The 14155-nt window shown below is 37.9% G+C and overlaps 1 protein-coding gene across 6 annotated transcripts in view; it reads right to left on the bottom strand.

Annotated features, from left to right (window-relative positions):
• Positions 1–14155, bottom strand: part of PDE4D (phosphodiesterase 4D) — a 1151628-nt gene that overhangs the window by 571881 nt on the left and 565592 nt on the right. The window contains exon 1 of one of the 6 annotated variants that reach the window (XM_032626895.1): positions 2272–2343. The exons of the other annotated variants lie outside the window; for them this stretch is intronic. Coding sequence (XP_032482786.1) covers positions 2272–2318 — 47 coding nt within the window. The 5' untranslated portion in view covers positions 2319–2343. Of the gene's footprint in view, positions 1–2271; positions 2344–14155 lie in introns of those variants that run through there. 6 annotated transcript variants of the gene reach the window in all.

Genomic DNA, 14155 nt, shown 5'->3' with positions numbered 1-14155 from the left:
TCTTAGCAGGATCATTCATAAGCATGCAATCCAATCCAACGGGGGGACACGTACAGTAGGACAAAGGGAAAGAAGGCTTTCTGTCAACAAACACCTAGAATCTCTTACCATGGTACTGAAAGGTGAGGTTATAAATAAAAAAGAAACAACAATTGGGGAAGTAGAGCACAACATTAATTGGGTCAACTGGAAAAAGCCACCACCTTCTTCCTTTGAGTTTAACATCTTATTAATGAATCCTTCTAAAGGGCCCAGGCAAGAATAGATACACAGAACACTCACATTCCACCGTGGATCTGTTTGACCACAATACCAACAAATTGGCACGTCATGCAGTGAAATGTATGAAGGGTTACCTAGCTTCAGGCACAAAAGAAAACCAACAGGGCTCTCAACTTCCCTGTAAAGCTTTCAAACATATATGTTACAGATCTAGAGGAGCATGAATAAGCACATTTGCATTCTTTCAAAAACTATAGAGTTGAATAGCTCGTTTCTTTCTAGTCAAAAGCAGAGGTGAGGTAAATGCAACAACAAAATAAAAGGTGGTTATGATATTAGGCATTCAAAGAGTACCTTGCATCCTTCCTATTGTAATATAAACAAATAGACCCAAACAGCAAGGCTTAGGCAGAACAAAAACTGTTGCTCTAGAGCAAAGTACACTTTATAGAAATGAGAATGGTAATTTTTTTCCCTATACAAATCTTAATAGGTACAAAATTAACCTTGAAGGAAGGCATAGGAAATGGATGAAAAAAAAAATTGACAAATACCTACTATGTGCCAGGGACTGTTTCCATGACCTTTTAATCTTAGGGTTTAAGACTATTTATGTGACTGTATCGGTAAGAATGACAAAGGCCTCACTGCTGATGCCTGACCCTCACCATCAGGTCCAGCAAAGCGATGGCACCAAAGCTCCCCACTGAGTCGGGAACTCTGATGATGCACTTGGAAGTGGGCCACTGAGGTTTGCAGGCATGTCACCCAGACTCCCTCCCAAGCACATTAGACACTGGGGACAGTGGCTCTGGGCGGCAGAGAAGGAAGATACGCCACAGTGTCGATTCTGGATGTATCTGATATTGATAGAAAATGAGTACCTGCCCAGTGACCGAGGAGGTCACTCACCCTTCTCTGTAACTGATTTTCAGTTAACAAGCTAAAACGTCTGTAATAAATCACTAGGGGATTTTGGTGGAGCCTCAAGATATCAGGACACTTTCATTTGAGACACTGCCATAAAAGCAACTAGAAAACCCTCAGAAACCTGTATTTGACGTGTATCACTTATCCTAAGGCCAGCCAAAAGATATACCTGAGAAATATACTTTCAAAATGAGATACAGTGCAGTATCCAAACCAAACCATGTTCATAGCCACAAAACCTAAACTGTGCCTTTATCATGCATTCACAAAGTTTCTGCTATGAGAAATTGAATCCAGTCAACCCTAAAGGTGTGGTGAAACAGGCAATTTTTAAATAGTGAGCTTTGCCCTTATACGACCCTCAGCAACTAGTTCCTATAAATGTCTAGTCATAAACTCTAACAAGAAATAGTGCATGATGTCACATGCCCAGGGACCTTAATTCATTACACTGAACCTTAATACGTGACCAAATCTCAATGCACTAAGCATGTTCTATGAGAGCCTGAGCACCTCATGAATCATCTGTTAGAATTCTATGAAATTGGTTCATTCTGGTAGAAATATTTCTTGAATAGTTAAAATATTCCTTTAGTGTGAGGCACCAACGCATCTTAATGTCATTTTAAAACTGAGTCAACATTCTAAGTTTTCCCTTAACCTTCTTTTGGAAATTTACAAAGATCTAAGGCCAAGCGAACTGGCATGAGATGTCAGAAATGCATATGTGTCCTTCCCCAGGGAGTTTTCAAATAAAAGAAGACAAAAAGCAGAAGTCAAATCCCAAACCTCCCTTTTTCTTTTACTTATTAAATAGTTGCCATTCTCAAAGTTGCTGTGCTGCTTTTTTGTTTGTTTGTTTTTGTCTCTCAGTGAAATCAGTTAGCAACTGCCAATGCCCTCATACCTGACTTCTTACTCGGGATGCTTTTATATTAACAAGAAATTTGTTTTTGCATAACCATTACTTTCTCAGACAGCATTTGGTTTTAAACGTGTTTTACTTTTCATCCTCATTTGAGACCAATATTCTTTTTCAAGACAAACCCGCCTCTGGCACCTGTCGTGGAATTTTATAATTCTGAGTATTGCCAACTGAAGGGCATATCGATTACTCACCATATCCAGGAATGCCTTCGAAAGGGGAAATTATTCACGTGCATCATGTTGGCAGATCTTCTGTCATTAATATTTTCCTTGTCTCGTATGTTACATGTAGTGATTTTCAAAGATGAATTCCAACTCTCCTGTTTGAGCAGCTATCACGGGCAATTATTGCAACAAGTACTGAATTCCCAAAAATCACCCCCCCACAAAAAAAAAAAAAAAAAAAAAAAAAAAAAAAAACAAACAGCAACAACAAAAGCCCTTCCAGGGTTTGAAGAAAGAAACATCACAGAGTACTGCAGGTATCGGTCCACCCATTTAGGTTCCACTAGTTAGTCAACACACTAAAATAACCAGTTCATTCGCTAATCCTAAATGGTGGCAAATATTGTCCCAGTAAAATCCAACTGCCTAGAGCGGAAATTAATGCATCCTTGCAGGAAGGACTCTGGAATGTGGGAAGAAAGGAGTCAAAAGACAGTTTCTTGTTATCCTTGTTAAAGAAGTGTTTAAAGGGAAATGGGAAACTTCAGGTTGCTTTGCCATGCTGTCCTTTAGAAATGAATACTGCTTTTTCTTCTTTCTTAGGCACATATTCATGTGTGGTCACTTTAACGCAGTGCTGCCTTCTGAGACGTGTCGGACAAAGACCTGGGCAGGGGGGCTAGCAACCATGTATAACCAAAAGCCAACTTCTCTCCCCAATCTCAGAATTGCTGGTTTTCAACTGCAAAAGTAGGAAGGCAAGGAGCAATTTCTGCTTTGCAGGACAGGATCACCATGAGCTCCCATCATGACTTCAGAAGGTGCTGTCAGGAGGAAATTCATTTCTGCTGCCTAACCCCTTAATTAGGCTGTCTGCTCTCTTTCGGTCAAATGACTAAGCTATTGATCCTTTCCCTGCAGCAACCCCTCTAATTTGTTGTTATCAAATCCATGTGCGGGCTTTTCATATTTTGCCTGGGAAAGAAATGAATTTTCACAGCTGCCAGTCAGACGTTGTCTAAGAATTTCTTCCCCCGCTGTCTTTCTCTTCTCTTTTTTCTCTCTCTTTTTACCCCCAATTCAATTTCCCAGTAGGTGTCATTTACTCAGATGCTCTGACAGCTTCTGAAAGATTCTCACGCCCGAGCTATACAGACCTTGCATGCTTTTAAAACACAATGGCAACAGGCTCCCACTGGGGTCCCCCAGCGCCGAATTTCCAGCAGAACCTTTGGAATCGTCGCAGCCGCCTCGTCTGCCCTGGGCTGTGCCTGCCGGCGGCTCTGAACAGCTCAGGACACTTGCAGGCTCCGTGGTACTGTACATTAACTCTGCAGCAGCCCGCTCGTCTGCAGAGGCTGCTGCCCGACAGGGGATGTGCTGGCGTCAAGGGGGCCCTCTAGGTGGGTTCCCGGACACTGCAGCGCGCTTCGCTCGCCTCCAAGGAAGAGCCGACCAAAGGGGTTAAAGGCACAGCTCGCCCCAAAAAAGCAGATTTCTTCTTTCAGTCAGTGATCACCAGGCAAGACAAGCTAAGCAGCGAGAAACCTGTAAATAACCTCCCAGGGAAATGACACATTGAACAAACTGATATTAAGGAGGGAGGGTTTTTGTTGGCTGGGTTTTGTTTTTCCCCTTTTTACCCAATGAAAAGAAAGGAAATCAAAGAAGTCCAGAGAGAGAATCTGCAAATGACAGGGTTTGGTCACTTCGACTCTCTTGTTTTTAAAACACACAAATGCTGGGGAGGGGGTGACTTGCTGACTTGACGATCTGTAACCATTTAGCTACAGATGACCACACGGTCATTTTTGGACAGGAAATCCTCTGGAAGCCAGTTCTGCGGAAGTCGGTTATATTTCAGTTGCAATTGCGCATGCCATAAAGCTGCTTGTTTGATTAAGGGGTGTGTGGATTTGAGGCGTGCTGAGATAAAGCTTTGCCATGCCTACAGTGGCTGTTTTGCATTTCCTCAAGCTTCCCCCTTTGTTGAAAAAAATCTGTTCAACAATCCCCTGAAAGCACCCCATCGCTGTTGATGCCATTTTGGAGCAAGAATAAAATAGTAAACTCTTGTAACAGGAGGTTGGCAGTTAAATGGTGTTGGTTGGAAATCGGGAGGAGAATGGACTTTACAGTAGCAGTGTACTCAATATTAATGTATCACTTTTTAGGTATTTAAAAAGCCTGTCATGCAATTGCTTATCATTAAATGGAATACTGGCAACATTTAATATTATCATGCTATTATCTTCAGCTAGGATTTCCCCAGTGAGGCCCTGTCATAGCAGAAAACATTACACAGAGCTGTCGGGGCAGTGGGGCGTGGCATTTCCCACAAATTCAAAACCAGGTATAAAGAAATTTGGTCGTGAAAACTGCCATGATTTGGGGAGTTTTCATTTTGATCAAACGGCAATCCTAATGAAAGTACTCCTGGCCAGAGGAAGAACTGAGTGATTCATTTAAAAGCAATTTGAACTTGTAGGTTCAAAAAGATGGTACCACAGCTGAAAAGGAATTTGAGAATATTTCCTGGGATTTCCTGTAGCCTAGGCAGTGTCCTCACGACCTCCTTTTGCTGAAGGGAATAAATCTCTTCCATAAAGTCATTTGTGATCTGAACCAGAAGACTGCAGTCTGAATTGTTTTTAACAAGCTATGAATGCTTGAACCAAGCATCACTAATTCAAAATTTGATATTACATGAGATATTTAAATATTATTTAAGAGCAAGGAACACTTACAATGTCCCAGCCTCTGTACTAAGTGCTATACATTATTATCTCATTTAATCCTCACAACAACAATATCACGGATGGATTATTATCAGCCCTGATCTACAGATGAGGAAATTGTGGCGCTCTAGGATTAAGCAGCTTGCTCAAGGTCACATATCTAGTAAGAGTCACAATATGAACCAAGAAAGTCTGTCTCCAAAGCCTGCCTGCATTACCACTATATTTTGGTGCCTCTGTACATAAGAATACCATCTTGCATTAGTGCTATGCTTTCTAAAATTTTATTTTTACAGGTATTATTTTAGCCTCACAGAACCATGCTGAGGAGAGTAGGACATTTATTATGACAACTCTGGAGATGAATTTCCAAAATGGTAGTATTTGCTCATCATCACAAATCATGTTAGTAGTAGATGTGGAAGAAAATTCAGATTATTTGATGATTATTTGACAGGTTAGTGTTCTTTTTTTTTTTTTTTTTTTTTGTGGTATGCGGGCCTCTCACTGTTATGGCCTCTCCCGTTGCGGAGCACAGGCTCCGGACGCGCAGGCCCAGCGGCCATGGCTCACAAGCCCAGCCACTCCGCGGCACGTGGGATCCTCCCGGACCGGGGCACGAACCCGCGCTCCCTGCATCGGCAGGCAGCCTCTCAACCACTGCGCCACCAGGGAAGCCCCCAGGTTAGTGTTCTTTGATGATGATGATGATGATGATAGGATGATGGATATTAACCTATTTCAAAACCAATAGTTAGTTCTCACACTACATTAAAGAGTAGGTCTCCATGGAAAGTAGCAAATACAAGGATTTTTAAAAATGATATACAAATTTATTTTCCCTTGTAATAAACATTTATTTGAAATTTCCTTATTTTTTACTTCATTCTACTCTACTCTGTTTGTATGCCAAAGTGATACCCATGGGTGTAATAATACCAAAAATATCTCTGAATCTCTCTCAATTACCACACAGTTCAACATTCAATACTTGTTAGCCACTTTTCCATTTGTGGGCAATGATATAATAAATCACTTTAAAAAATTTTTAAATGTAAATAATTTAGTCATCGGCTTACTAGAGGAAATGTAAACTTAAAATATATGTAAACTAAGAGGAGATTTCAACTGAATATATTTAAAGTAAACTTTTCTTGGCTTTTTATTTCTATTTTTATAGGTGCAACTGTCTAGAATAAGGTATAAATTAGAAAGAAAGGACACACAACTGAGAAGCTATGATAAATAGTAGAAAAGCCAAATTTCTGCCTGAGGGACAACAAAGAAAAAAACGTAGTTTACTTCACAGTTCAGGGAACCAAGACTACACATTAATAAGCAATCCTAAACTGAGTATTTTGAAAACTCAAGGTAACAAACATATATAAAAGAATGGGCTTGCTTAGAGAATAGAAATAGCTGATTTCCAGCATTTTTATTCCATGTATATTATAAACAGGGTCTTCACAGTTATGACCACTATTTTACAAACTGATACTTCACAAGACTTATTTAATATTTCACAAATGTGTGGTCTTCATGAAACAACATTTGGGCAGAACTAATAGGTTGGTAATTTGAAAAAAAAAGTTCTCAAAGATGAATAATGTTGATGGACTAGGGTAATACAAATCTGTTTTTTCTACTAAAAGGTAATCATCTTTTCATGGAAGTTCTAAGAAATATAGGAGTAAGCATAAAAATTTACTTTTATGGCAGATCCCAGCCCCATCATTTCAATCAATAAAGGAGCTCTAATTATTAGCAGGACACCACAGATTGGCACAAACTTCCTACAGCCATGATGTAGGTTCAGCTCTAACAACACAAAGGCTAGTCATCCTCTCCTTTTTAAAACTTTAATCCCAAGATAAGCACGAGAGTATTAGGTCTTTCAAGGATGGACTCACATTAACTATCCTCATAGGAGACTGATACAAGAAAAAAATTTTAAAACAGGATGCCATTTTATTGATAAAGTGTAAACTACAAACTCCGAGCAAACTGAATACTCTAACATTTTCATGAAAGACTGTTTACTGTACTCAAAGTCAGAGAAGAATTAACTAACCAGTGTCCCCATGCCCTTTTCCTATAATTAAAGTCTCTTTCTGCCATGGCTAGGGGGTTTTGCTCCCAAGGGTGATGGTGTTCAAACTAAATTCCTGGGAGTCCTGTGGTTTGGCAAAGTTGCCTCAAGCCAACTCAGGGCAAAGGGAAGGCCAACTACCTTGTACTGTTTCAACCAGAGCCCCTCTGCTTTTACCTGTTTTATATCTAGGTTTGGTTTGCAAAGGGGAGTTCTTTAAAAGATGTTTACAAAAACATAAGAGTAGGAATACAAAATTAACACTTTCTAGGCAAAGTCTTATCCCTGTATTGTCAGTTTCAGGACTCCATTCTCTTCAAACCCCTTCAATTTCACAATGAGTTTAAAACAAATCATTAAGTTATATCTTTATGCTAACATAAGCATAGCATAATAAAGACACACCCTAGTCCAAACCTTGTGTGTTTCCTAAAACTCTTTATAGTCACTTATCTGTACAGTCACTTATCTGATGTAATGACTTAACTCATTGATTTTCCCAGTTTCACTTTCAGAATGAAATTTTAATTTCAAGTGTTAAGGTGTATCTTTCGGTCACCATCACATTTTGCTATAACCAACAGCTACTATCAATGATTGCCTCTTAAATAACTTGGGTGAAATAAAATTAAAACTCCTGTAGGTTTAGATATGGACAAGGGTCTAAAAGGTATTCTATGATTAATCTTCTAGGAATCCTAATTGTCATTTCAGATATTTTAGAGAAGCCTCCCATTCTTTCAAGAGGCTGGTTACCTTTTGCATAAAAATATTTATATATACAAATACCTCTGCATAATTTTTTAACATGTTCTCTATATTAGCAGTATGAGTATGTTATAAATAGAAGATAATTAGAAGATACAGTGACTTGGATATCTTGGGGGATATGACTTTTTCACCAAAAGCCAAAAAAGCAAAATATTTTTTAAATTGTCTAATAAAAATGAAATTTATGTGTACTTTTTGCTTATGCATGTGCATGTGTGTGTAAATATACATATTTTTGTTCTATGTATTATATATATCATCAATTAATAAACAGGTGAGAGTAGCATCCCAGTACACAGAATGAGACCCAAGATGACTGCACATTCCCCACCCCTACCTCTGAGTAGGAAAAGAACATTCAAGACCAAATCCTCTCTCCCACCGCTGCAGAAAACCAATCCCAAGCCCAACAGTGTCTTCCTCTGTGTATTTATAACACCAGAAACGTTGCTGGCACTCAGTAAACAAACGTTAACTAATGACCATGTTGATAGTGATGACTTCCCACTTCTGGCAAATTCTAGCAAAGCCTGAAGGCACACTGTTCAGCACCTTTATAACTAAAATAAGAGGAGCTCTTTATGAAGCCATTGGTTTCAACCACTAAGAATCAGGGAACTGGGTCATGTTTCAGCAAGTTGCTAGTTCATTCAATTTCTACATGTTCTTATGACCAAAAATACAACCACCAACAGAGAAGTGAAAAAGAAATTCATTAAACACCCATTTTGATCACCTAAAACCAACAGATGCTTTGATGGAAATTTTCATGATTTAACTAATATAACAAGTCATTTTGGATCATATAGCCTAAACTTAAATCTTCTCATCTTAAATGATAAATAAACACATTTACAGGACAAAATTCTCATACCATCAAACACAATGCATTTCATAATTGGGATATTTAGAAAGCTTGCTAAATTCCACTTTTAATATCTTTGGAAGTAGAAGTGTTGGAATAACTAATGCTAGGATACAGAGAAAGCACTTACTATTGATTACTCAAAAATCAAATGTGGAAAAAAATCTACAGCAAGTTTGAAGAAGAAAAAGTCGAATTTGTATTCTTTCTTAGGGTCTCAAGATGTGAGCCCTTAATTTCAGGTTCTGCCTTTCACTTTTTGTGTAATTTTGAACAACTCACTAAAACTCTGTGAGGCTCAGTTTCCTTATTGTAACAGAAATAATAGCAAACTTATAGGTTATTATAATTTTTAAATTTCTGGGGTAAATTATAGAAAACACTCTGTAACATGAAGAGAGCTCCTTAAATGTTGCTCACATATACTTTTAATTCAATCACTAGAAAATGTAATAAAATATAGATTCTTCACATGGTCTGCAATTTACTTAAATTAAAATGGAAACAAAAATGGAAACAAAAACCAATGAGATAGTATTGGAAGTCCCTTCGGAAATGGAATTATACTTCATTTCTACCTTAAACTTTTCTAAAAGCTTTGTATCATATTTGTTTCAGAAATTTAAAGGAGTAAAAATATTTCTCATGTAATAAGATAAGGCCCAGCTTCAATATATACCCATGTTTCTGGGATAGTATAGATTTCTAAGAATGACTTGGAAAAAATATCTGTAGGTGAAAAACAAAAACCCTCAGGTTTGCAGCCTAATATTTTTAATATGAATTACTTAATATGAATTTAAATATGCATGTGAATATAAATATATATTTATGCCAATGTAGAGGAAAAGATCTAGAAGGATATACACCAAGCTACTGACCAACTAATCACCTCTGAGATAAGGAAGTAAAAGTAGGCCTCGTTAAAAAAGGATTTTCACCTTTTATTTTACATATTTCTGAATTGATTAATCTTCTTAATGAGAATATTTCCATGTATTATTTGCATAATTGAGACACCACTGAAGAGAAAAATATACCTAGTATTTATTAAGGAAGAATAGTCGGGACTTCCCTGGTGGCACAGTGGTTAAGAATCCGCCTGCCAGTGCAGGGGCCAGGGGTTCGATCCCTGGTCCGGGAAGATCCCACATGCCTCAGAGCAACTAAGCCCGTGCGCCACAACTACTGAAGCCCGCGCACCTGGAGCCCACGTGCCACAACTACTGAAGCCTGTGTGCCTAGAGCCTGTGCTCACAAGAGAAGCCACCGCAATGAGAAGCCCGCGCACCGCAATGAAGAATAGCCCCCACTCACCGCAACTAGAGAAAGCCCGTGCACAGCAACGAAGACCCAACACAGCCAAAAGTAAATAAATAAATTAAAAAAAAAAAAAAAAGGAAGAATAGTCATTTATAGTTAATATCACTGTATTGGAATATCAAACCCAAGTTTCTAATATTTGTCAGATAGAATCTCTGGTAGACTTGAAATATCTAACGTCAAACCTCAAAACCGAACAGTTAAATTCAAAATGTATATTCAAGAATTCAAACATTGCACTAACATCATTAGCTAAATCAATATCAAGTCTTAAAAAGAGAAACAAATAACTGATTTATTCTTTTTCCACGTCCATACAAACACTGTAACTGGGGCCAGAAGCAGTACTTATTCAGAGCTGGAACCATCGACATTAAAGCTATATCTACTTGCAAAGTGAAATATCTGATCGCACATCTTGATAACAGGATGTGTTTATTTTACTCCAGCTCAAATATGTAAGTATCTGCAAACTTGAAGATTTCCTAACTCCTTAATTCTGATCCTACTTTGTATCTGCTGGCATATTTCTTTTAAAAAACTTAGGGTAGTTACGTACCTACTATAGTAGTAGTATTGGGTTGGCCAAAAACGTTCATTTGGGTTTTTCCGTAACAACTTACGGAAAAACACGAACAAACCTTTTTGGCCAACCCGATATACAGTATATATGTTTTCTGGTCCAGGTAAATCCAAGAAATTATTTTTACCTACTTTTAGAATGGAATAGGATGGATGGTCTACCATTTATATTTTCAATCTAATTTATTGTTTCTTTAATATTCTGGCAATGAATCACTCTTGGTCCTGGGTTTAAGGGCTTTTTTAATTGTAATTTTGGGAGGGTATATTTTCATAGCCATTTTCATAGGAAGTTAAAAGAAGCTGCATCAAAATCTGCAAATCACATGTCATTTGAAATTCAAAGACCTCAACTGCTGCTTCCAATACACACACACGCTCCCACTCACGTACCATTGACAGTTAACTAAGTAAAAGAAATTATGACTATGATATTTACAAATTATATGTGTATATTTATAATGTAGATATTACATATACGTATAAAGACAGATACATATGTATTGTTATTTCAACACGTATTTACTGTATGAGGACATTGCTACTCCATTTTTTTCTTCAGTTAGCTTTGAAATAGAGGGCTAATGATCATCATAAGAAGAGAAATTCCATCAGGGCACTGGGATTTTTTTGGTTGGTTTTGTCCCTGTAGTATCCCCAGTGCCTAGAATAGTGTCTGGTGCATAAGAAGTGCTCAGTGAAATATCTGTTGAGTGAATAATTATCATAAATGAATCAATCACTATACCAAACATGATTATTTTTGTCTGCCTACAGCTGTTTCTAAAGAGCTTTCCTTACCTACACCCTTATTACCCTTCTAAAACCTGACTGCAATAGGTATGAAAACTTGACCCACTGGCACCTGATTCATTCACTGGATAGAAAACATTAATATTGTATATTTGGAATGTGAATGGTCGTAAGAAAATAGGGAATCTAATCAGTTCCAGATGAGCTTGAACCAAAATGTTATGTGGACTTAGGGGCTGAAGGCATTTTGGGTCAAGTGCAAACTAATGACTAAGGAAATTGTAGCAATTACAGACAGAAGCAGGCAAAGAGCTGAAACACAGAGACAAACAGAAATGGATGATTATATAGACACAGAAAGAGGAGTTGCCTCAATTCTTGAGTTTTACAAATCCAACAAGACCCAGTTCCATTTTGTTTCCGTGATTTTCTGTATCTTTCCAGTAACTACATTCCCTCCTTTTCCACAGAAGCTAGTCTAAGTCAGTTTTTCTTGCAATCAAAATCTTGACTGAACGCGTCACCATATAAGAAATTTTATGTTGCTATTCATAAATCCTTTCCCTCCCCCACAAAATAAAGCAATTTAAAATTAAGGCTATATTGTAATAGTGAATTTAGCCAAGTGAATTAGCTTGACATTGAATTGATGGTTACTCAATCAAGGGGCTTAAATTAAAACACACATACACACACACACACACACACACACAGAGAGAGAGAGAGAGAGAGGAATTAATTAATGTACCTACATCTACATCCACACGCAGGGATTCTGTAGAGAGCATCCTTTTTCTCTGACTGACAGCTATTACACTTCCAGTCAAAATATTAGCTTCTTATTTTTCTCAAACCCCTTTCATCATTTTATTCACTGAATGTTAATTTGTTTCAGATAATGAGGCAAAAGACAGAAAGAGAGAGAGAGAGATTAAGGAAGGCGGAAAATAGTGTGATTTTTATTAGCTTTATGGAGGAAGAGAATTTAGTACTTGAAAGGCATAATTCCTTTTTAGGGAGAAAAAAGGGCATTCATATTATTTTAAAATAATCATTTAACAGTTTTAAAATATTAAAACATTGAAACCAGAAGTCAATATTTTAGAATAACTGTTTTAAAGTCATTTTGATATAATTAATTAAAACATTCTTTGCATTTGAGTGCAAAATAAATTCAAGACTAATTACTAAATCCTAGTTGCCTATTGTAGACAGATAACTCCTCCGTCACCTAGCATTTAATACCTTCTGCTCTGCTCTGTTTTTTAATATTCTGACTTGGAGGAGAATCCATAATACTGGGCACTTGAAACTACCAACTAGCCTGCCTCTCTCTCTAATTGGTATACTCCATCCCTAAAAGCATCACTACAGACCACACAGCTCACTTAACAGATACAAACAGGCAAACATAAACACCATGTCCAAAACTGCAAAAAGAAAAATACTAATATGTGATCTATTTGCCTAGCCATGTAGCTTATACTTTTCTCTATGGGAAGCACGTCACATGAGTAAGGAAGAAGTCAATGTGAATTGTAACATGATTTCATCTGCCGTTTTTAGTTCTGAGGTTTGTAAAATGGATAAAGACACAAAAGAACTTTAAATTTTTCCACAAAATAAAGTAGCAAAGCTGATCAAACAGTAAGTTTACTTTGAGGATTTCTCCACTCTTCTCACTGACCCCTCCCCTTTAGATGGCTGATGGAACAGGTAGATGAGGATCTGAACCTTTGTCACCAGGATTCTCAGCAAGCTTCTGTGATTTTTGAAATGCCTGCTTTATTTTTAAAAGAATGGAAGTTGCACTGGAAGCAGGAACAAAGTTAATGAATAAACTCCTCACCTTTCTCCCTCTGCCCAACAAATACCCACTGATTAGAGGCACAGGCCATTTGGATGAGGCTACCATAGTGTGTCAAGGGTTGGAATATTTTTGTTCCTGAAGGAGAAGGATCAAGCCATTGTTGCAACCCAGAATCCCTGGTGACTTCTCCTCATGGGCTGTACCTTTTGTGAGCAAGTGACAATCCTGAACTCCCAGTCCTAAGAAGTCTGGAAGAAGAAGAGAATAAAGACAAGGGCAAGTGAAAGGCAGTGGAGTGGGACACAAGGGCACTACCAGTAATGCTAACTTTCCCATTTCCCTTGTTTTTCACAATGACTTACTGCTTCTTACACCTTTAACACAGATCTTCTTTGAGATTCTTCCACTGGCACATAGGTGTTTTAAAAATCAGAATATTTGCTGGACAGTGTAAATAATTTTCCTTTCAAATATTAGAGGATGATTGAAAGGAGAAGCATGCAACTAGAGATACAAATGTGATGTGGTATTGTCAGGATATTAAAAAAATGTTTTTAAAGAATATTAATATTATAACAAAGTCATTGAAAATAAGGACATGTGATACGTATTAAAAACACATTTTATTTTGGTTTCTCACTACCCCTTTAAGTTTTATTTATGGAGAAAGTCTTACAGCTTTTCTGGGCAATCTCAGGCAACAGAGAACTTTATATTCTCTTTAAACCATCAATTCAGATTCTATTCAGATATTAGAATGTCCCTTCCAGGGATCCCTTTCCCTGGTGGTCCAGTGGTTAAGAATCCACCCTCCAATGCAGGGAATGCAGGTTCGATCCCTGGTCGGGGAACTAAGATCCCACACGCTGCACGGCAACTAAGCCCGTGTGCCGCAACTACTGAACCTGCACACTCCAGAGCTTGCACTCCACAACTAGAGAGAAGCCCACATGCCGCCAACGAAGAGACTGTGAGCCGCA

Source organism: Phocoena sinus, chromosome 3 (assembly GCF_008692025.1).
Source record: "Phocoena sinus isolate mPhoSin1 chromosome 3, mPhoSin1.pri, whole genome shotgun sequence".
In the NCBI taxonomy this organism is placed as follows: domain Eukaryota; kingdom Metazoa; phylum Chordata; class Mammalia; order Artiodactyla; family Phocoenidae; genus Phocoena; species Phocoena sinus.
This window is presented reverse-complemented; position numbering and strand designations above follow the sequence as displayed.